At 41.9% G+C, this 20,443-nt stretch overlaps 1 protein-coding gene across 3 annotated transcripts; it reads left to right on the top strand.

The window, feature by feature from the left end:
• The first annotated feature begins 143 nt into the window (after window positions 1-143).
• ranbp2 (RAN binding protein 2) lies at window positions 144-20,379 on the top strand. Of its 3 annotated transcripts, none has more exons than XM_031560857.2 (29): window positions 144-340; window positions 1,099-1,166; window positions 1,341-1,452; window positions 1,652-1,804; window positions 1,948-2,178; window positions 2,372-2,514; window positions 2,606-2,801; window positions 2,903-3,203; window positions 3,445-3,626; window positions 3,766-3,947; window positions 4,077-4,200; window positions 4,690-4,851; window positions 4,987-5,124; window positions 5,231-5,362; window positions 6,817-7,023; window positions 7,149-7,220; window positions 7,567-7,708; window positions 9,024-9,118; window positions 9,218-14,684; window positions 15,129-15,206; window positions 16,890-17,090; window positions 17,182-17,268; window positions 17,382-17,578; window positions 18,046-18,394; window positions 18,525-18,608; window positions 18,719-18,867; window positions 19,025-19,298; window positions 19,390-19,727; window positions 19,845-20,379. In XM_031560857.2, exons 1-29 carry the CDS (start codon window positions 269-271, stop codon window positions 20,148-20,150), a joined length of 10,242 nt encoding a protein of 3,413 aa, XP_031416717.1. In that variant the 5' UTR covers window positions 144-268; the 3' UTR covers window positions 20,151-20,379. The 3 variants fall into 3 exon arrangements, with proteins under 3 accessions (XP_031416717.1, XP_031416711.1, XP_031416725.1); XM_031560851.2 differs by having other exon boundaries at window positions 7,137-7,220; XM_031560865.2 differs by lacking the exon at window positions 15,129-15,206 and having other exon boundaries at window positions 7,137-7,220.
• Window positions 20,380-20,443: the final 64 nt, after the last annotated feature.

Here is a 20,443-nt window from a genome sequence, read left to right as displayed (position 1 = left end):
AACACATGACAAATAAATAGGATACATAACCTGCATGAAAGAATCATCAACTGCTACATGGTACTCAAATTCAAATGCCTCTTCCCAACAGCCAATCTATATCCTTGAAGAAGAACGTCACAGCTTCCATTTCAGGCCTGCGTCACGAGTTTGCGCACTATCGCAATCGACTAAATTACAGCAAGGTTACATGCGACTGGATTCAATGGATGAAGTTTGACAACACGTTGTCCTTTTTTGGAATTCATATACAGTTTCCCCTGTAACAATGCGGCGTAGTAAGGCCGATGTGGATCGCTATGTTTCTACAGTACAAAATTCCCCTTCTTCTGTGAAAGAGGTGAGTTAGCCGGTTCAAGTCTGCGTGGTAGAAAGCTAGGATAGCTAGCTAACGAACTGTCTGTGGTGAGCTGGCTAGCTAGCTAGCTGTTAACTTACAAGCAGGCCTTACATTTTGTTCTTGTTTGATGGCGAAAGGAAATGCACCTGAGTCATAAGAATAAACCACTAGTCGCACTGCAAGGGTCCCTAGTTAGATTTACAAGTATTATGCATTCATTTGGTCTGGTTTCAGCCAACATTCTTATCCACTTCCCTGTGGAAAACGCGGCAAACCGGTGTTTTGAACATGTTTGCTCTCTTGAGGCAGTGTCGGCTATGCTATGCACAATTTTCAGCTTGTTGTGTTATAGCCTTACTTTGATCATCGGTTTGATTGTATAACTATACATCTATTAGTTACTGTCTAGTAAATTTGATGTAGCTAACATTTAGTTTCTAGTTAATGTAGCTCAGGTAACGTTAGCTACTTAGCTGCTACAGTGATTGCAAAGTTGTCAAGTTTATCAGCAGCATGAGAGTTGAATCATGGCCTGTCAGTTGTCGATGTCAGTTAAGGACTCGGCTATCTACCGTGTGTTAAATGCATGACTGGAATCATTTAGTTCTTTGGCGCAAGCTATTAACTAGCAGGTATTTTAACCATAAAGCTCAGTTAAGTAAGTTAGTTAACGTCACCCAAATCCGCTCGTACAGCAGTAGCCTGGACAAGAGAATTGGCTATTTCCTGTTTGTAATTTATCACCAATCTTTTTGCAGAAACCTTTAAAAGGATTCTTGTTCGCAAAATTGTACTTCGAAGCAAAGGAGTATGAGCTTGCAAAGAGGTAAGCAAGAGTTAACGTATCAAAGTATTGATTCAATTTGGAGAAACTCCAGTCGAGCTTACTACGTTTACATATCATCTGCATGTACAAAATATATGTATTTATACAAAATGTATGTACTTATAGCCTGTTAGAGATCATGTTGTTTTAAATGTGATATCCTTTTTTTTAAAGACATGTATCAGCATATTTATCAGTCCAGGAGAGGGATCCCAAAGCACACAAATTCCTTGGTCAGCTCTATGAACTTGAGGGTGATACCACCAAAGCCGTAGGCTGCTACAAGGTTTGCATGAGTTTTGCACTCTATTAGAATTCTGCTGCAAGCAGTAGGCTTTATTTTGTTATGCTCTGTGAATCAATTGTCTAACTTGGTTACATGTAGGCCAATAACATTTCTCAATATGGAATGCTGTTGGTGTACATGCCATAAAGAATCAATTGTGTTTTTAAGAATGCCATGTTGAAGCTGTGTTTGTTTACAGCGCTCCGTGGATCTTAACCCAGCCCAGCGAGATCTTGTACTTAAAGTGGCGGAGCTTTTGTGCAGTACAGAAGAACGGAATAGCCGAGCAGAATTTTGGGTAGAAAGGGCATCCAAGCTTATGCCTGGCAGTCCTGCTGTTTTTAAGCTTAAGGTCAGTAATTTCTCACGAGTATAATGTGAAAGTGTCATATTGCGATCGAAAATACTGCCGGCAGTGTGAATCTATCACACATTGGCAAGACCATGTAAAGATGCAACAAGTGTCACTTTATTAAAGTCATGTCCTTTTTTCAGGAGAAGCTGCTGAGCAGACAAGGACAGCAGGGCTGGAACCAGCTGTTTGATCTCTTGCAGTCTGAGCTGCAGTTGCGTCCAGGAGATGCTCATGTGAATGGGAAGCTTGTTGATTTGTACTGCTCAGATGGAAGACTGGAGGAAGCGGTCAACCATTGCTTGGCTGTTGAGAATGCAGGAGTCCTTTGTAACAACTTGGAGTGGTACACCACTGTTGTGTGTACACTGCAGGTTAGTCGCAGTTTGTCTTCATTTAATACTGTATTGATTCATTGTTTATATAGTGTAGATTTCTGTTCTCTCTTATTTGTATACAAGTCAGATCTCAGGGTTTCCTTTCTGGTGTGTTGGAATCCTTGAAGTACACATTGTTAGGCTAAGGAGGAAGCCTTTTAACTTTGATTCTGTTGTACTTGTCCTGCAGGACTACCTTAGCCAACCGAGCATGTCCTTGAATGACAAGTCTTGCCGCAAGTTTCAAAAGGAGCTTCTCCTGGCCCACTGCAACCTGTTGAGACAGACCATTTCTGAGAAGGAAGTGGCACAGGGCGTGGATACCTTGCAGAAGTATGTTGATTCATTTTACTGCATAAATATTTCATATGGGAAACTGAGGGCAGTAATGGTAAATGTGTAATTTGTGTTGCCTTGTTTTCAGTTTTGACCATGCCATGAAGTCTCTGAAGAACACTGCCACCAACACTACTGATGAGCTTGCAGAGATGTTCACGGAGCTGAAGGGCCACTTGTACCTCTATGCTGGAACGTTGCTATTGAAGATGGCCTGTGACCGTGAGCAGCAGTGGAGAGCTGTGGTTGACTTGGCTGCCCTTTGTTACCTCCTGGCATATCAGGTAAGACCTGCAAGGGTTCTTGGTTATATTGAGAAAAGGCTAGTTTGTATTCACTGGTGGCGGTGTTGTTAGTTCTACACTCAACTGTGTTTTGCTCTCAGGTTCCCAGACCAAAGACCAAGAGTTCAAAAGGTGACGACCCCTTTCAGCAACCACTGGATCTTCTGGCTTGTGATCGACAGAGCCAGGCTGGTCACATGCTGCTCAACCTGAGCCAAGATGTTGACCAATTTGTGAAGGAGGTTGTTGAAGCGTTTGGAAACCGCAGCGGCCAGGGGAGCCTCTTTGACATGCTGTTTGGTGCCGACGCCCCTGCGGGTCTCTCCTTCATTGGCAACGATGACATCCGTTCCATCACTGCTCAAGCTCCTGAGATTGCAGATCTTATCAAGGCTGACAATGGTGATTTATTCACAGATTCATTTTATTTGTTTCATACACACATTAAAGATAAACATTGAATCACGCATGTAAAACAGCCCATGAGTATAGAGTTGCAACCCAAACTGTATTTTTCTTTTCTAAATTGAATTCAATTATATTTTTGTGGTTACACAGCATAATTCATTTAGGGGTTTATAAAGTGAGCTGATTGCGTACAGCGTAGCCTGGGAAATATTTGATTTGAACTGATTATCCACAGGTGCAATTCTTCTATACGGAGGAGACTTGCAGCGTCTTACCTGGCTGGGCTTGCAGTGGTCTTTTATGGGTCAAAGACCGGCTCTTAGAGATTGGCTGAAGCAGCTTTTTCCTCGCCTCCCCCTTGAAACCTCAAAGCTGGATACGAACACCCCAGAGTCCATCTCTCTGCTTGACTTAGAGGTGAGGTGTTTTAATATATGGTCATAACACTTTTAAAAATCCCACTTTTTGTGGTGAGTACATGATTCTAATGTTAAGTTTCCTTGGCATTTAAAAATAAGTGCATGGTAAATGTATTGTGTTCAATCTGATGTTGCAGGTCTTTCTGTGTGGAGTGGTGTTCACAAGTCACACTCAACTTCAAGAGACTAACAAGATCTCTGCCGGCTCCCAGCTGCATGAGCCCAGATGCCTGCCTCTGCAGGTCCTGAAGCTTCTGTCCACAGACCGCCAGAGAGAGTGGTGGAACGCTGTGTACATGCTAATCCATAAAAGAGCCCTGTGAGTCTCCATCTTCAAATAGATGAAATTAGAAACACAGAAACACATATTTGGATCATGGATTTATTTTTGTGTTGTCATATACATGCGCTGCCCTCAGAGTCTGATTCATTGTGCTTTTCCTTGTAGACCTGGAACATCTGCAAAACTGCGAATGGTTGTTCAACATGGCTTGAGCACTCTTCGAGCTGGGGAGAAACATGGTTTGCAGCCAGCACTGCTGGTACACTGGGCCCAACACCTCAGCCAAACGGTACACCTGCCGCTGCCTGTCTGCACAACACTACAGTTGTGTCTGCTGTCACACAACTTGATCCGCACTGCCATTTGGTACTTTTCTATGTGGACAGCTTTTCAGTAACTCAAAGCCTCAAATTCTACAGATGGTTAAGTAATCGCAATGCGTGGCAAAGCCTCTATATTGGCACTCTGTTGTCTCTAGATGTGTGCCGTTAAAGGGGAATGCTAGAATTAGTTGAGGGTATTACAGTTGAAGGTACGTCACAGCGGCTTATCTAGTCTGATTAGTAATTAAATACTCTCGTCAGATCCTTCCTTCATTCATTCACAAGGTGAGCTGTTGCTGTGATGTCGTTTTGTCCGATCTTACCAAACCTGTTTGAAATGGAATTTCATACAAGGCTTGTGTACTAACTAAGTTAATTGCTATATCGCAAGTACTTTACTTCCTCCATTAAATTTTTGTCTAGTTTTTAATTCTAAACATCATGTTATTTTTCAGGGTGTTGGCATAAACTCGTACTATGATCAGAAGGATTACACTGGCCGTAGCGTACACTACTGGAAAGTGGTGCTCACACTCCTGGAAAAGATAAAAAAACGAAGAGGCATCCCTGAACCTCTCGAATCACTGTTCTTACATTTCTCTAGTAAAGACATACAGGTAATGGAATCATTGACACATGGAGTTGACACCGGGTCTTAAATAACAACTTCTATTACATGCTTAGATGAAAAAAAGAATATGTTCAGAATAATTTGCATAAGCCCTAATATCTGTCCCACCATGTAATTACAGATTCTGGAGGTTAAAGGCTATGAAGAAGAAGCCAAGATTGCCTTTGCTACCCTTCTTGATATTGAGGGCAAAACAGAAGAGGCAATCGCCACTCTTGAGGCTATTAATAGCATCTCATCTAATTGGCAACTTGCACGGGTATGTGTTTTTAAAAACTATTTTGTTCACCCTTGTTTCTTTGATTGATGAGCTGTAATGGTATTTATTTTGGCATATGGATTTGTATTTTATCATGTCATTCCAGATATTCCAGAGACTGTCTGAGGAGGCTGGGAATGGTGTTGAGGAAACCCAAGATCGGTGTATCTCATTCTTGAAGAGGTTCCGGAAGCATCTGATGAAGATTTATAATGCCAATGCAGCTGAAGTTGATAAGGTTAGTCTACTACCTCTGTGTTAAGGCTCCAGCATACTAAATGGCCATCTCACATGTTATATGTACAATACACTAGTCAGCACTGTCAGGAGGGATTTCCAAAATCTGCCAGCTGTCTAAAACGGAGAAATAATTTCTGGTACAGTCATAGTTAACCTAGCCATCCCAGCTGTCTTAACTGTGGCTAAGGCAACATTATGTAACAATTTGACCTTAAAATAACAGCTTCAAAATGATTTGGTGGTACACTGACTTGTTATGCAGAGAATGGTGTCTCTGCCCCGTCAAGAGATTTGTAGTTTTCCCAGATGCCCAAAGTCATCGACCTCAGTCCCGTTTTAGGCTAGCATCCAAATAAACTCATTTTACGCCAAAAAGTTTGATCAGTCTTCATCAATCTCACGCCACATACGCCTTTGAAGTTTGCAACCTTGAAAACCTAACTCGGCTAACTAGTTGTAATAAATTACTGTCCAATGTATGTCATGCACAATATGTGCCTTTTATCATGTCGTCAACAACATTTTATTAGATTACACGTAATCCAAACGCTTAGAAAACAATGTATATAGGCTGAAAACGCAAGCAGTGTTTGTCAAACTAAAATAATTCATTATTTTTGTATTATTCTTTTGGTTATGTTAGCGTTCATCTTGTTTGTCATAATAAATAATATTTGTCGTATTTGTGTTAAATCTTGTAATATTACTCTACCTTGTCAGTCGACATGCTTCTTGGCTTCTGGTGATGTCTTTGCCGGTTCCATATCCTTCAGCTTGTCCACTGTCCATTAGGGGGTCTCAAAGTGTGATTTGTATTCACGACAGTGGTGTAAAAGTACACTACACTCTGCAACTTTAGGGGGAGCTCAGTTGCAAAAAATATCAAAATCAGCAATGAAAGACTGTCTTTGGCTTAAAGGGATCAAAGCTATTTATGGTGTGAAATTGTTTCATATACCCATTAATCAATCCTAAAAGAACTAATGGGGATATTAATGAGGTACAGGCTTACTCTGATATGAACCTAGTTTATTACTCCTTGCATTACTCGAAGACTTAAACTGTGGGTGAAGATTGCTGGCATGGTCACTGAGACACGTTTAGAGGAAATTCCAGAACACATTTTCTGGAAAATTGACACGGGGCTCCTATTCCCACATGACACATCTCCAGCAAAATCACGGTTTTCAATGCGAGCGGGAATGAGGTATAAAATAGTTTTTGCAACCCCTGTTGATGACACCACAGAATGTTGAGCTCATGTTCTATGTCTCATCTGGTCACGTTTCAGTCTCATTTTTTTTTTTTTGCACTTTTGTTATACATTCCTGTATTGTAGTAGGTCACTGACTAAAGTATCATTCATAGTACAATAATGTCATGAGATTGGACTCCTTAAGACCGATTAGACTATTGAAGGTTTTGTGAATTTTTGTATACATTTTTCTGTAGCTTCCAGTATCATTGGAGGAAGTTATGGACCTGCTAGAGGAAGTGAACCAACAGCTGGGTGAAAATGGGGATGTGATGGATGAGGAGGAAGGCCGCCCTTTCCACTCCAGCCCACAGCAGCTCACAGAACCAGCCACTGCAAGTTCACACATTAAATTCACTCCATCACCATCAAAGAATGCAGCATCTCCTTCCAGGAGAAACATGGTATGTTTTGAGATCAACTTGTCCTGTATTTTGTAAAGACTTCTAAAATATTGTAGGGATTTTATTTATGTACTTATTTTAATTATATATATATATTTTGTTTAACTTACAAGTTCTCTCCAAAGACACCACCTCATTGGGTAGAGGACCAGAAGTCTCTTCTCCAGATGCTATGTCAGACAGTTGAAGCACTGAAAGTAAGTTCATTTCCCTTGTGATGATAAATGACAGCAATCATGTTTTTTTTTCATAGTAGCCATGCAGATTTATTTTACATTTTGATATAGTGGTCTTAAATGACAACTTTGCTACTGTGAAGGAAACTTTGCTAGGTATTTAAAAAAAAAAAATTGAAAACTTGCTTTGGTCAATGTAACGGCAACACCAAACCTGCTGCTAAAGGTACACTTGTCTTTAGCATCCAAACCGCTGGACACTGCATTATCAGCTCATTGCTGGATGTGCTAAAGGTACACTTGTCTTTAGTATCCAAACCGCTGGACACTGCATTATCAGCTCATTGCTGGATGTTTCCCATTACAGAACGAAGTCCATGACTTGAGACTCAACGCATCTGATGCAACCGCATCCCCACATCACAGGGTTTATGGCGAAGGCTTTGGTGCTGAAACTCTACAAGAGTCATTTCCACCTGCACAAACATTCCATGGGGCCCCTCTCACAGGTACAAATTCATGCATTTTTGGAAGTTAAAATGAGATTTTGAATAATGATTTTATTAGTAAGAATCGAGAAACCTTGACATGCCAGTGTCATGATGTAATTAGAATAGAATAGGGGTCCAAGTGCCAATGGGGACCCGGGTTCGAGTCCAATTTGTGTTTATTTCCCAGTCCGACTTCTAATCTCTCTCCCACTCATGTTATTCATTCATTAATCTAAAATAAGGCCTTAATTGGTATTAAAATATCTTAAATCAATCTTTCAAAAGTACTCCAGTAGCAGCCCATAGGTTGAGTATGAAGTATGAGCGGCATGACTTTTCTCAACGGTTTCTGGCTAATTTGACCCTGAGGAACAAAACTAGGGTGCTGTTGTTTACTGTAACCCGAGCGAACATCGAGATTTTGCCACGCCCTTTTAGCACGCGTGCTCGTCCAGGCACCCTGAGGGTTTTTACCTTTTCCTATTATAGGATAATTTTATAACTTAAATTGAGGAGACCATAAAAGAAGCGAGATGACAAGCTATCATTTCATGCAAATAGAACTCTTAAATAACCTTAAACGGTTTAAATGGAAAAGTTTCCCTAGCTAGCTAGTTAGCTAGCATAGCAACTAGATAACCAAAGCAACCAGGAAACACATTATCAGCTCACCGATAAAAGGCAGTCTTGGGTTCAAATTGACCACAACCACTTGCAGGTAATGTTAAATGGCTTCACATAGACATTTAACAATCCTAATAGAAATAATGAGACATCAATGGAGCAAGCAGTGCGTGCGGGAATAAGTATAGTATTTTTGCTTGAACTTTCCATCCCTATTTCCTACAACTTTTAAATGGCTAGGAGCGTTCCAACTACATGACATGACGTAAGGTTCAGTAAACTGCGGTTAATACATGGGTGCGGTCAATACACCTGTTTGTTTTATAAAATTACATAAAACACTGTAATGCTGTTTACGTGCGGTTAATAGTCGGGAAAATACGGTAATCACCAAAAAGGGGTGCTTGGAGAAAAAAATTAGAGAGTATTTTGAGGCTCAAGTTAATGCTCACACTTCTCTATTAGAATCTTCATGGGCAAATCATTTTGAATAATTTTGAGCATGTATGCATGCCATATCACTTGTACATTAAAACTAGGAAAACGGCTCTATATTGTTGAAAAGTCCACCTCAAATTTCTAATCAAAGATCATCACGATGTTTGTTTTCTTCAATTTTGGTTATTGTAAAGTTGATCTTAAATTTCATTCCAAAACAATGTATTAACATTAAACAAATATTAACATGTAAATACATTTTTATTTGCAGTAACCACCACAGGTCCCAATGCGTACTACAATCAGTCTCCTGCTTACAACCAGCAGTATCTTCTACGTCCTGCTGCAAATGTCACACCAACAAAAGTATGTGTCCATGGCTTACGGGAGTTGAAAATGTGTGTATATATATGTTTTCCCTGACCATTAATGTTATGTACGTTTGTTTGTTTGTTTTTCTTCCAGACACCAGTGTATGGAATGAACCGTCTGCCACCTCAGCAGCACATGTATGCCTATCAGCAGACCACACACACTCCACCGCTGCAGTCAACCCCAGCATGTGTTTATCCTCAAGACTTTGGGACGCCACTTCGCTTTGAGTCCCCAGCAACAAGTTTACTCTCCCCATACAGTGAGGAGTACTACAACCACAGTGTTCCTCCGCCTACAACCAATCCACCTCTGCCAGAGCCTGGATACTTCACCAAGCCATCTATTGTCCCTGCTTCCCAGCCTCCAAAGACTAGTGATGGAAAGCCGTTGGACTTTGGAAAGATAAGCTTTGGCCAGCCTGCTGAATCCTCTAAAGTGCCAGCCTTTGGCATCCAATCAGCATCTGGAGCAGGGCCATCTGCTGCCTTCAAATTCAATTCAAATTTTAAATCTAATGATGGTGACTTTACATTCTCAGCCAATCAGGCGAAAAACAGTGAAAGTCTCTTGGGGCTTTTGACGTCAGACATGCCTAGAAATGATGGCCAATCAGAATCTAAACCTACAACTCAAGACCAGACACAAAGTCAAGGTGGGGTGTTTACATTTGGCAGTAAAAGTGTAGCTGGGTTCTCTTTTGCTGATGCCGCACAAAACCAGACCGGTTTATTTGGCAAACCTGAGTTGGCCGGGTCAGTATCTGTGGAGCAGGAGGATAAAGTTGGTGAGAGTGATAATGAAAGCACACATGTTGAAGAAGATGAAGATGGACCACATTTTGAGCCCATTGTACCTTTGCCTGACAAAGTAGATGTGAAAACTGGAGAAGAGGAAGAGGAGGAGATGTTCTGCAACAGGGCTAAGCTATTCCGGTTTGACACCGAGACAAAGGAATGGAAAGAGAGAGGAGTTGGGAGCATCAAAATTCTGAAGCACAAGATATCAGGCAAAGTACGTTTGCTAATGAGGAGGGAGCAAGTCTTTAAAATCTGCGCCAACCACTACATCACTGCTGACATGGTTTTGAAACCAAATGCTGGATCTGATAAGTCCTGGGTTTGGTATGCTATGGACTATGCAGATGAAATGCCAAGGACTGAGCAACTAGCAATTCGTTTTAAAACATCAGATGAGGCAGCCCTCTTCAAGGTCAAATTTGAGGAGGCACAGAAAGTCTTACCGAAGTCACCACAAAAACAAGATCAGCCGGATGGAAGCAAAGTATCTGCGAAGCCTAATTCTTCAGAGGCACCAAAGAAAGATCTAAAATCCCAATTTGCTAAGAAAGAGGGTGAATGGGACTGTGATGTGTGCCTTGTTCTGAATAAACCCTCATCTAAGCACTGTGTTGCCTGTCAGACTCCCAACCCTAATTATGCAGAGGCTGAGGACAAACCATCTGAAGAACCCAAAGGATTTCCTCCAGTTCCCACATCGGTTGGAGGGTTTACCTTTGGCATTACTGGAGAGGCTGCAAACGACACAACGAAAGGATTCCCTTCCTTTGGCTCACAGATACCCGTCTCATTTAAGTTCGGAACCAGCTCCTCCTCGTCCATGTCAACAACATCCATTAGTGATCCTGCAACTTCTGTGGCCTCGGCCGCCACTCCATTTGGGGCTGCTTTTGGGGCTAACATCTCAAACAAACCTACAGAAGATGCTTCAACAATGAAACCCTCATTTTCATTTGGCACAGGAATTGGTGCTCAGTTTGCCAAGAAGGAGGGTGAATGGGACTGTCCTACCTGTTGTGTAAGAAATGAGGCTTCCTCAAACGGCTGTGTTGCATGTCAGACTCAGAACCCATCAAGTAAAGTTGATGACGGAGCACCAAAAGCTTCATCCTTTTCATTTGGCACTGGATTTGGTGCTCAGTTTGCTAAGAAGGAAGGTGAATGGGACTGTCCTACCTGTTGTGTAAAAAATGAGGCTTCCTCGAACAGCTGTGTTGCATGTCAGACTCAGAACCCATCAATTAAAGTTGATGACGGAGCACCAAAAGCTTCATCCTTTTCATTCGGCACTGGATTTGGTGCTCAGTTTGCTAAGAAGGAAGGTGAATGGGACTGTCCTACCTGTTGTGTGAGAAATTTGGCCTCCTTGAACAGCTGTGCTTCATGTCAGACTCAGAACCCATCAAGTAAAGTTGACGACGGAGCACCAAAAGCTTCATCCTTTTCATTCGGCACTGGATTTGGTGCTCAGTTTGCCAAGAAGGAGGGTGAATGGGACTGTCCTACCTGTTGTGTAAAAAATGAGGCTTCCTCGAACAGCTGTGTTGCATGTCAGACTCAGAACCCATCAATTAAAGTTGATGACGGAGCACCAAAAGCTTCATCCTTTTCATTCGGCACTGGATTTGGTGCTCAGTTTGCTAAGAAGGAAGGTGAATGGGACTGTCCTACCTGTTGTGTGAGAAATTTGGCCTCCTTGAACAGCTGTGCTTCATGTCAGACTCCGAACCCATCACGTAAAGTTGATGACGGAGCACCAAAAGCTTCATCCTTTTCATTTGGCACTGGATTTGGTGCTCAGTTTGCTAAGAAGGAAGGTGAATGGGACTGTCCTACCTGTTGTGTAAAAAATAAAGCTTCCTCGAACAGCTGTGTTGCATGTCAGACTCAGAACCCATCAATTAAAGTTGATGATGGAGCACCAAAAGCTTCATCCTTTTCATTCGGCACTGGATTTGGTGCTCAGTTTGCTAAGAAGGAAGGTGAATGGGACTGTCCTACCTGTTGTGTGAGAAATCTGGCCTCCTTGAACAGCTGTGCTTCATGTCAGACTCAGAACCCATCAAGTAAAGTTGACGACGGAGCACCAAAAGCTTCATCCTTTTCATTTGGCACTGGATTTGGTGCTCAGTTTGCTAAGAAGGAAGGTGAATGGGACTGTCCTACCTGTTGTGTGAGAAATTTGGCCTCCTTGAACAGCTGTGCTTCATGTCAGACTCAGAACCCATCAAGTAAAGTTGATGGTGGAGCACCAAAAGCCTCATCATTTTCATTCGGATCCAGTTCTGTTTCAGGTTTCGGTGCCCAATTTTCTAAGCAGGAGGGACAGTGGGATTGTGACCAGTGTCTTGTCAGAAATGAGCCAACGTCTTTGAAGTGCGTTTCCTGTCAAGCCCCTGGTCCTGTTCAGCCTGAAAAGATTCAGATGCCCTCTCAAGGTGGATTTGCTAAATTTGCAAAGAAAGATGAGCAGTGGGACTGTGATACCTGCTTGGTAAGGAATGAAGGTTCCTCCAGCCAGTGTGTCTCCTGCCAGACACCCAACCCCAGCGCTAAAAGCTCAACTACTTCTGCGCCTTCAAGCTCCTCCTTGGGCTTCAGCTTTGGAACTCCTAGTGGTTCCTTCCAATTTGGTGACAGTAAAAAGAAAAGCACCCCGGCACCTTTTGAAACCCCCAGCAGTGCAGGTTTCTCTTTTTCAATCCCAACTAGTGGCTTTAAGTTTGGCGGCCAGGAACCTGTCAAGGAAACACAAGCCACTGAGAGTGAAGCAGCTTCTGTTGGCTCTGCATCTATGTTTCTGAAAAATATTGCGGAACAGCATAGGGAAAAAGAAAACGAGACGACCACGTCAACATCGACACCCTCTATTGAGAAACCTGAACTAGAAGAAAATCCCCTCTTCCTGCCTAAGCCCAACTCATTCAGCTTTGCAGACTTGGCAAACTCTACTCAAGAAGGCTACCAGTTTGGCCAAGAAGATCCCAGTTTCAAAGGGTTTAAAGGAGCAGGTCAACAACTTTTCAAGCCCGTTCAGTCAAACCAGAAAGCAGACACCTCTGTAGATCAAGATGAGGAGGACATGTACAAGACTGACGAGAATGATGACATTCAGTTTGAGCCAGTGGTGCAGATGCCTGAGAAAGTAGATCTCGTCACAGGTGAGGAGGATGAGGAGAGTCTTTACTGTCAACGTGTGAAACTTTTCAGATTTGACCCTGAACTAAGTCAATGGAAAGAGAGGGGAGTTGGCAACCTCAAGCTTCTGAAGAACTGTGCGAATGGTAGGTTGAGGGTCCTTATGAGGAGAGAACAAGTCTTGAAGGTTTGTGCAAATCACTGGATCACTACAACAATGAATCTAAAGATTCTTTCTGGATCAGACCGTGCTTGGATGTGGCTTGCAAATGACTTTGCTGATGGAGATGCAAGGTTGGAGCAGCTTGCTGCTAAATTCAAGACACCAGAGCTGGCAGATGAGTTCAAGCAAAAGTTTGAAGACTGTCAAAAGCTGTTGTTGGACATTCCTCTTCAGACACCCCATAAACTGGTTGATACCGGAAGAACAGCACATCTGATTCAGAAAGCAGAAGAAATGAAATCTGGTCTTAAAGACCTTAAATCTTTCTTGACCGATGACAAAAAGATCAAAGATAATGAGGCTAAAGACATTTCATCAACAAGTAACACATCTGGGCTGATCATCAAACCTCATGCTGAAAGCACTGGTCCCACTTTGGAATGGGACAATTATGATTTACGGGAGGAAGCTCTTGACGACAGTGCAGATACATCTGTTTACGCATCCCCATTAGCCAGCAGTCCTGTTCGTAAGAATTTGTTTCGGTTTGGGGATCAATCCACTGATGGGTTTAATTTCAGTTTCCAGCCTGGCGTTAGTCCTGCAAAGTCACCAGCCAAAATAAATCAGAGCGGAGTATCTGTTGGGACCGATGATGAACAAGACACGTCTCAAGAGGAAGAGCGAGATGGTCAGTACTTTGAGCCTGTTGTGCCGTTACCTGACCTTGTGGATATATCAACTGGGGAGGAAAATGAGCAAGTCCTTTTCAGTCACAGGGCCAAATTGTACCGATACGTCAAAGACCTGAACCAGTGGAAGGAGCGTGGTATTGGTGACCTTAAAATTCTACAGAATTATGATACCAAACGAGTAAGGCTAATTATGAGACGGGATCAAGTCCTTAAACTGTGTGCAAACCATTGGATATCTAGTTCAATGAACCTTGAGCCAATGAAGGGTTCTGAAAAGTCTTGGATCTGGAGTGCTTTCGATTTTTCTGAAGGAGAAGGCAAAGTGGAGCAGTTGGCAGTCCGTTTCAAACTACAAGATACTGCCAAAACTTTCAAAGAAATGTTTGATGAAACAAAGGTTGCTCAGGAGAAAGAGGTCCTTGTAATGCCCATGCCCTCAAAGGAAAGTCCATTACAACCGACTATATGTGGTGAAGCTGCTGTAGCTATTCTTGAAGAGACCACACGCGAACGCACTGACTTGTCTCCTGAGACGTACCACACACCAGAAAAAGCTGCCACTCTACATAGCCCTCAGGCTTTTTCCAAAACTGTGGTTTCTCCACCGAAATTTGTCTTTGGTACAGATCAAGTGCAGAAAATCTTTGGGAGCCCCCCCACTAAAGATGCATCAGCAGGCATACCCACTCAACCCAAAGAAAAAGCACCCAGCACCTCAGCCTCCAGCCAGCCAGCCATACCTGCATTCAAGGTTCCTGAGGGAGGTAAGAAAACTCTGCTTTAACATGACTAATGAATGTTTTAAATGTCTTGCAAAAACACTACCATCGTGTTTTACCTTTTTGAGCTGTTTCGAAATCTGTCAGTATTAACATAGGGCTTTGAGAGATTGTCTACGATTAGTTTTTTTTTTGGTTTGTTTTTTTCACACATCCATTGCAGAGGATTTTCTTTTTTTTAAGCAGTTCAGAACATTGCACTTGAATGGGATTTTGAATTTAAAAAATCCTGTATATGCATAGTGCTTCTCTTGGGGAGACTACATGGTGATCAGTGATGAATAGAATATAGAGCATGACATTTGAATGCTCACATAAAACATGTAATGTGGTCAACCATCATGTCCCAAAACGACTAACGCTTCGATTAATTTAACCTAATAGTCACTCTAGGCCTAGTTTTTTCACCCACCCACCATTATTTTCTAGGATTGGATTTTAGGCTTTTCAAAGATAACCCTATGGCTTTTTGGACCAGCACATCATCCACCCAGTTTGAACCCCAAGGTATTCTGTCACTGCACTTTTGTGTGTGCTGTGACTTATCACCCAATGAGCAGTCACCCTCTGGCTACTGCTGCCAGTTAACCTGGTTGTTTGGTGTGGAAACATGCATTTTTTTTGCAAGGATTGAATCTAACCTGTTGCATGTCCATTGTTTCAAACCTGGCAGACTACTAGGCATGCATCATAAGGTTTTATTTAGTTGGTTTATATACTATGTATGCAATCATTGGTGTTGTGTCAGGCACCAGATTGTTACCCTGAAAATTATTATACCCTGGAAGTGGGGAGTAGATGTTATTCATGCCAAGCAGTTTTCACGCTGTTGAAATGGGACACCCACAGTTTCCATGGCAGGAATCTGCTGTGCATAGAACCTTAAGGTCAGGCACATATTTAGTACAGGATGTCTAGCAACAGCAGTGTAACAAAGTGACTGTACTGATCTGAGTATGGAACAACATTTTGAAGAAAAAAAAACCACCAATGAAAATGTGAAAGAGATTTACAACCTTTTCACAACCTTTTACATGACTTGAAACCTCTACACATGGAACTGTCCTAGACTTTGTGTAAACACCCTCAAGTAAAGTCTAAAGCTTTACTAATTTTCAGTTTGGAGTATTTGTTTTCTCTGCAGTTGTTTATGGCTACAAGATGCAATTGTTATTTGTATAAGAAAAACCTTACTGATCTTTGTAGCGAAATGCATGTCAAATTTTGAAGTATCTGCATGCCTCGATATTTGTGTGGAGCTAACCCATTTTGCCCAACACAGTACAGTCTGTACAGTGTCCTTTTGGTCCCTGGATCAAAGCTTAGAGCAAGGAGTCTTGGAAAGGGAATGCCACTCATTTTTCTGAATTTCAGAATATGTCTTTTTTTTTTTTTTTTTTTTTTGAGTGAGGAAGAAAGAACTGCACTAACAAGAGAATTTGAATGAAGTGGTTCTTAGAAACTGGCAAAAGTCAACATATCACACTGGAAGTGTTTGTAGCCTTTTGTTACTTTCATAGGTTTCTATATAGGTAATTATTTATGACAAGTTTGTGCCCCTGTAGCATCTGTCTTTATCAATTATTGTTCTTTTCTGTCTGTAGTTCACACACAATATTGATGCATCATCACTCATCTTTTAATATTTGATGCATTGCACGTATTTTTTAAATATATAAAAATTTAAATCTCTCGTCAAAACTCCTTCAAAATAAGCCTGATCTAAATGTGGACATAACCATGTGCATTTGGGGGAAAAAATTGCGTCCAAAGAAAGTGGCCAATACTGCCATGTGATGTTGAGGTGTAAAGTACTTGTAATTATACCCCAAATTGGTATCTGTCCTTGCACAGGGCTCGATCCCAATCACTATAAAGCCTTTAAACTTAAGTTTCTAGATGTATACCAGGTTGTTTCTCTGGTCCTCAGTGAGTGGCCTGTTCTGAAATTTATGTGAAATAGGCAGCATTCCCTCCAGCATTTAATTTGTCATTGATGCTGATTTATGTAATTTTTGCATTTTTCTTTAATTTTTACATATTTTAATTTGTACTTATTCTAATTTAGTTCACTCACATTTGCAACGACAGACTGTCAGCTTTGAGCTTAATCTGCATTGTTATCTGCAATGATTGCTGCAATCCTGCATGTGTGACCTTTTTGTTCTGAATTCGTTTTTATTTCTGAAGCGGTCTCACCAACCATCAAAGAGGAAGCCATCTCAAAGTCTAGACCCGGTGTGGGGGATGACCCGGCAGAGGAGGTTGAACTTGTGTATGTGCGGGAGCCCACGAGGGAGCAGGCTGAACTGGCCCGGACGCTGAGGCTCCCCCTCACCTTCTTCTGTTATAAGAATGAGCCAGGTTACATCAGTGATGACGATGAGGACGGTACGTCAAGTTAGCATGTGTTTAACTGCACCATTCACTGTAGTAGGTGGAATTTGAGTATCATTTTGCTTTTCTTCCATCCATTGTGCAGATGAAGACTTTGACACTGCTGTGAGAAACCTCAATGGGAAGCTGTATCCTGATCCGCTGGAACAAACATCTGGTGCTGCAAGCAGTGGTAGGTGGAATGCATTCATCACTGAACTCTCATTTTCCATTTAATTCTACCCTAGTTCATGCAGGGCTGTTTGTTAGTGATAGTCTTTGACTTATGGTGTGCTATATTGTCAGATGGTACGTCCCACGATGTCAAAGATCCAGAGTGCGTGATCATCTGGGAGAAAAAACCAACCCCGGAGGAGGAGAGAAAGGCCAAGAGCCTGCGGCTTCCCCCAACCTTTTTCTGTGGAGTGGGCCCTGACTCAGACACTGAAAGAGATAAGGCTGAGGACTTTGAAACAGAGCTCAGAAAAGTGAAAGAAGCTCTGGTGGGTGAAACTTCTTAACCCCTCACCACATCTGTATGAGGCCAAACATACAGATGCAGCACCATCTGTTGATAAATGTTGTGTATTGCAAGAAAGAATCAGGGGAGCTGTGCAAATTTTGATAACCTTGTTTATTGGAGAATAGTACATATCACTAGGTTTTAATCCTCTTTTGGATTAACAAGAAAATTCAGTTGACACTATCATTATGTAAAAATGATTATTTAATCACATTATTTAATTATTTAAGTCATCTATGACTTTCATACTTATTTAAGTTGGCTGATGTTTCTGTCCATTTTTGTTTTTAACTCATTCAACTGAATTGAATGAGAAATATTCAACTGAATTGAATGAGAACTTCTAATTGAAATGGGAAAATATAGTATTCTGTTCAATATACTTCCAAATTATTTCAACTTTTTGTTGTGTTGCATTTTTATTAATAAGTCCCAATGTTTCCCCAGGATGAGCAGACAACTGAAGATGTGCAGTCCTCTGAGGCTACAGGGTCAAGTACAAGTGAAGCGAAGACTCAAGGCCTCGAGGCCGTGCCAGAAGCAACCGTCAGTGAGGTGAAGACTCAAGGCCACGAGGCCGTCTCAGAACCCGCTGTCAGGGATGAACCAGCTGTCAAGGCGGAACCAACTGTCACAGAAGAACCAACTGTCACAGAAGAACCAACTGTCACAGAAGAACCAGCCGTTACGGCAGAGCCAGCTGTCAAAGAAGAACCAGCTGATGCCACTAGCAGCGGCAACTGTCCTATTGACCTTTCTACTAAAAAGAGCGAGTCCATTTCCAGTGCTGGTCAAGGTATTTTTTTTATTTTATTTCGGTTGATGAGACTTATTTCCTTGTGATGTTTCAATAAAAGATGTCGTGGTGGACACCAGTTTCTACATCTTCTTGACATCTGAATTCTCTGTGTCTTATTCCAATACAGGTCCGTTTGCATTTGACGCCACAGAAGGATTCTCATTTGCAGATCTGGCTCAGACCTCTAATGAATTTGCTTTTGGGTCCAAAGGTCGGTTGTTCTGCATAACGATAAAGAAATGCTGTGGCTTTATTTGGCTATTTGCTGACATGAGTAACCCTGTGAGTATATTTTGTCATGAGTGTTTTGTCTTTAAACAGACGCCGAATTCTCCTGGGCAAATGCTGGAGCTACAGTGTTTGGCAAAGCCCCAGAGCCCAAAAATAATGGAGAAGGGGAGGGAAGTGATGATGAAGACGCCACAAACAACGTAGAAATCCACTTTGAGCCAATTGTGTCATTGCCAGAGGTATCTTTTTTTTTTTTTTTTCTCTCACCTTTTTAGCTTTAAAGATACGAGTTGTTTTCTGCAGTAAACAGCTTGTCTGAGGTGTGGAGAGCACAAGTTGATTTGTAATTGTGTAGTAGTATGTGGAGGTGTCCTAAACAACATTGGTCTTCCTCAGGTTGAAGTCAAGTCTGGTGAAGAAGATGAAGAGATCTTGTTTAAAGAGCGTACCAAGTTATACCGCTGGGATCGGGACTTGAACCAGTGGAAAGAACGAGGGGTGGGTGACATTAAAATTCTGTTTCACCCTGCGAAGAATTACTACCGTGTGCTCATGAGACGAGAACAGGTGCTGAAGGTGTGTGCCAACCACACCATCACACAATGCATCGAGCTGAAGCCCATGAACACCTCTTCCAATGCCTTGGTTTGGACTGCCACAGACCATACAGGTATTATGCATAATCCTCACATATTAATATTTGTGTGAATTCTGTGTCCATTGAGTTAAATCCAAACTTGTTCCCTAATCTTTCTAAACAGAGGGTGATGGTAAAGTTGAGCAACTCGCTGCCAAGTTCAAAACCCCAGAACTGGCTGAATCCTTCAAGAAAACCTTCACAGACTGTCAGGCTCGCATGTCCCATGAAGGTGACTCCACGCAGTTGTCCAGAGTCCTAGAGCATTCAAGAGGGGGCAATCCACTGGTGTACTTCACCATTGCTGTCGACGACCAGCCAATTGGGAAAATTACCATGGAGCTGTTCTCTCACATCGTACCCAAAACAGCAGAGAACTTCAGGGCCCTGTGCACTGGGGAGAAAGGCTTTGGATTCGGCAAGTCTCTTTTCCATAGAGTTGTCCCTGACTTTATGTGCCAGGTGAGTACCACTCCAGTGTTTTAAAGGGTCTATCTTGTAAGGTATGCTAGTGCATTCTGTGGAAAGAACGTGTGTGTATGTTGTATTTATATTGTGTATTTATTTTGGTCATCGCAGGGTGGTGATATTACCAATCAGGATGGCACTGGAGGAAAATCCATTTATGGGGGCAAGTTTGAGGATGAGAACTTTGACGTCAGGCACACAGGACCAGGCCTGTTATCCATGGCAAATCGAGGGAGGGACACCAACAATTCCCAGTTTTTCATCACCCTGAAGAAAGCAGAGCACTTGGATTTCAAGCATGTAGCGTTTGGTTTTGTGAAAGATGGTATGGACATTGTAAAACAGATGGGAGAACTTGGCACGAAGACGGGGAAGCCCAGTAAAAAGGTCGTCATTGCCGAATGTGGACAACTCTAGTATGGTGTTGCACTTGCTCTTTTTTTTCTGAATTTCCTACAGAGGGCTGTCCTTCTGTTATTCCTGATCTGCATATTTGTGTGTATAATATACATGTTACCCTTTTTTAAATAGGTTTTTGCATGTCCTAATAAAGTTAAAAGCATTGGCAGTATAGAAATCTGTCATGTTTTGTATAATTATGTCGAAGTTCTTTTCATTTATTAAAGAATGAGTTGTTGATCCTTAAGCTGTGGTGTTTTTTCAGTAAATGTTTGATAGTATACAATGCATTTGATTACTTCTAGGTGCAA

This window comes from Clupea harengus, chromosome 2 (genome assembly GCF_900700415.2).
Source record: "Clupea harengus chromosome 2, Ch_v2.0.2, whole genome shotgun sequence".
Lineage (NCBI taxonomy): Eukaryota > Metazoa > Chordata > Actinopteri > Clupeiformes > Clupeidae > Clupea > Clupea harengus.
The sequence above is the reverse complement of the archived record's forward strand: the minus strand, read 5'-3'. Positions and strand labels throughout refer to the sequence as shown.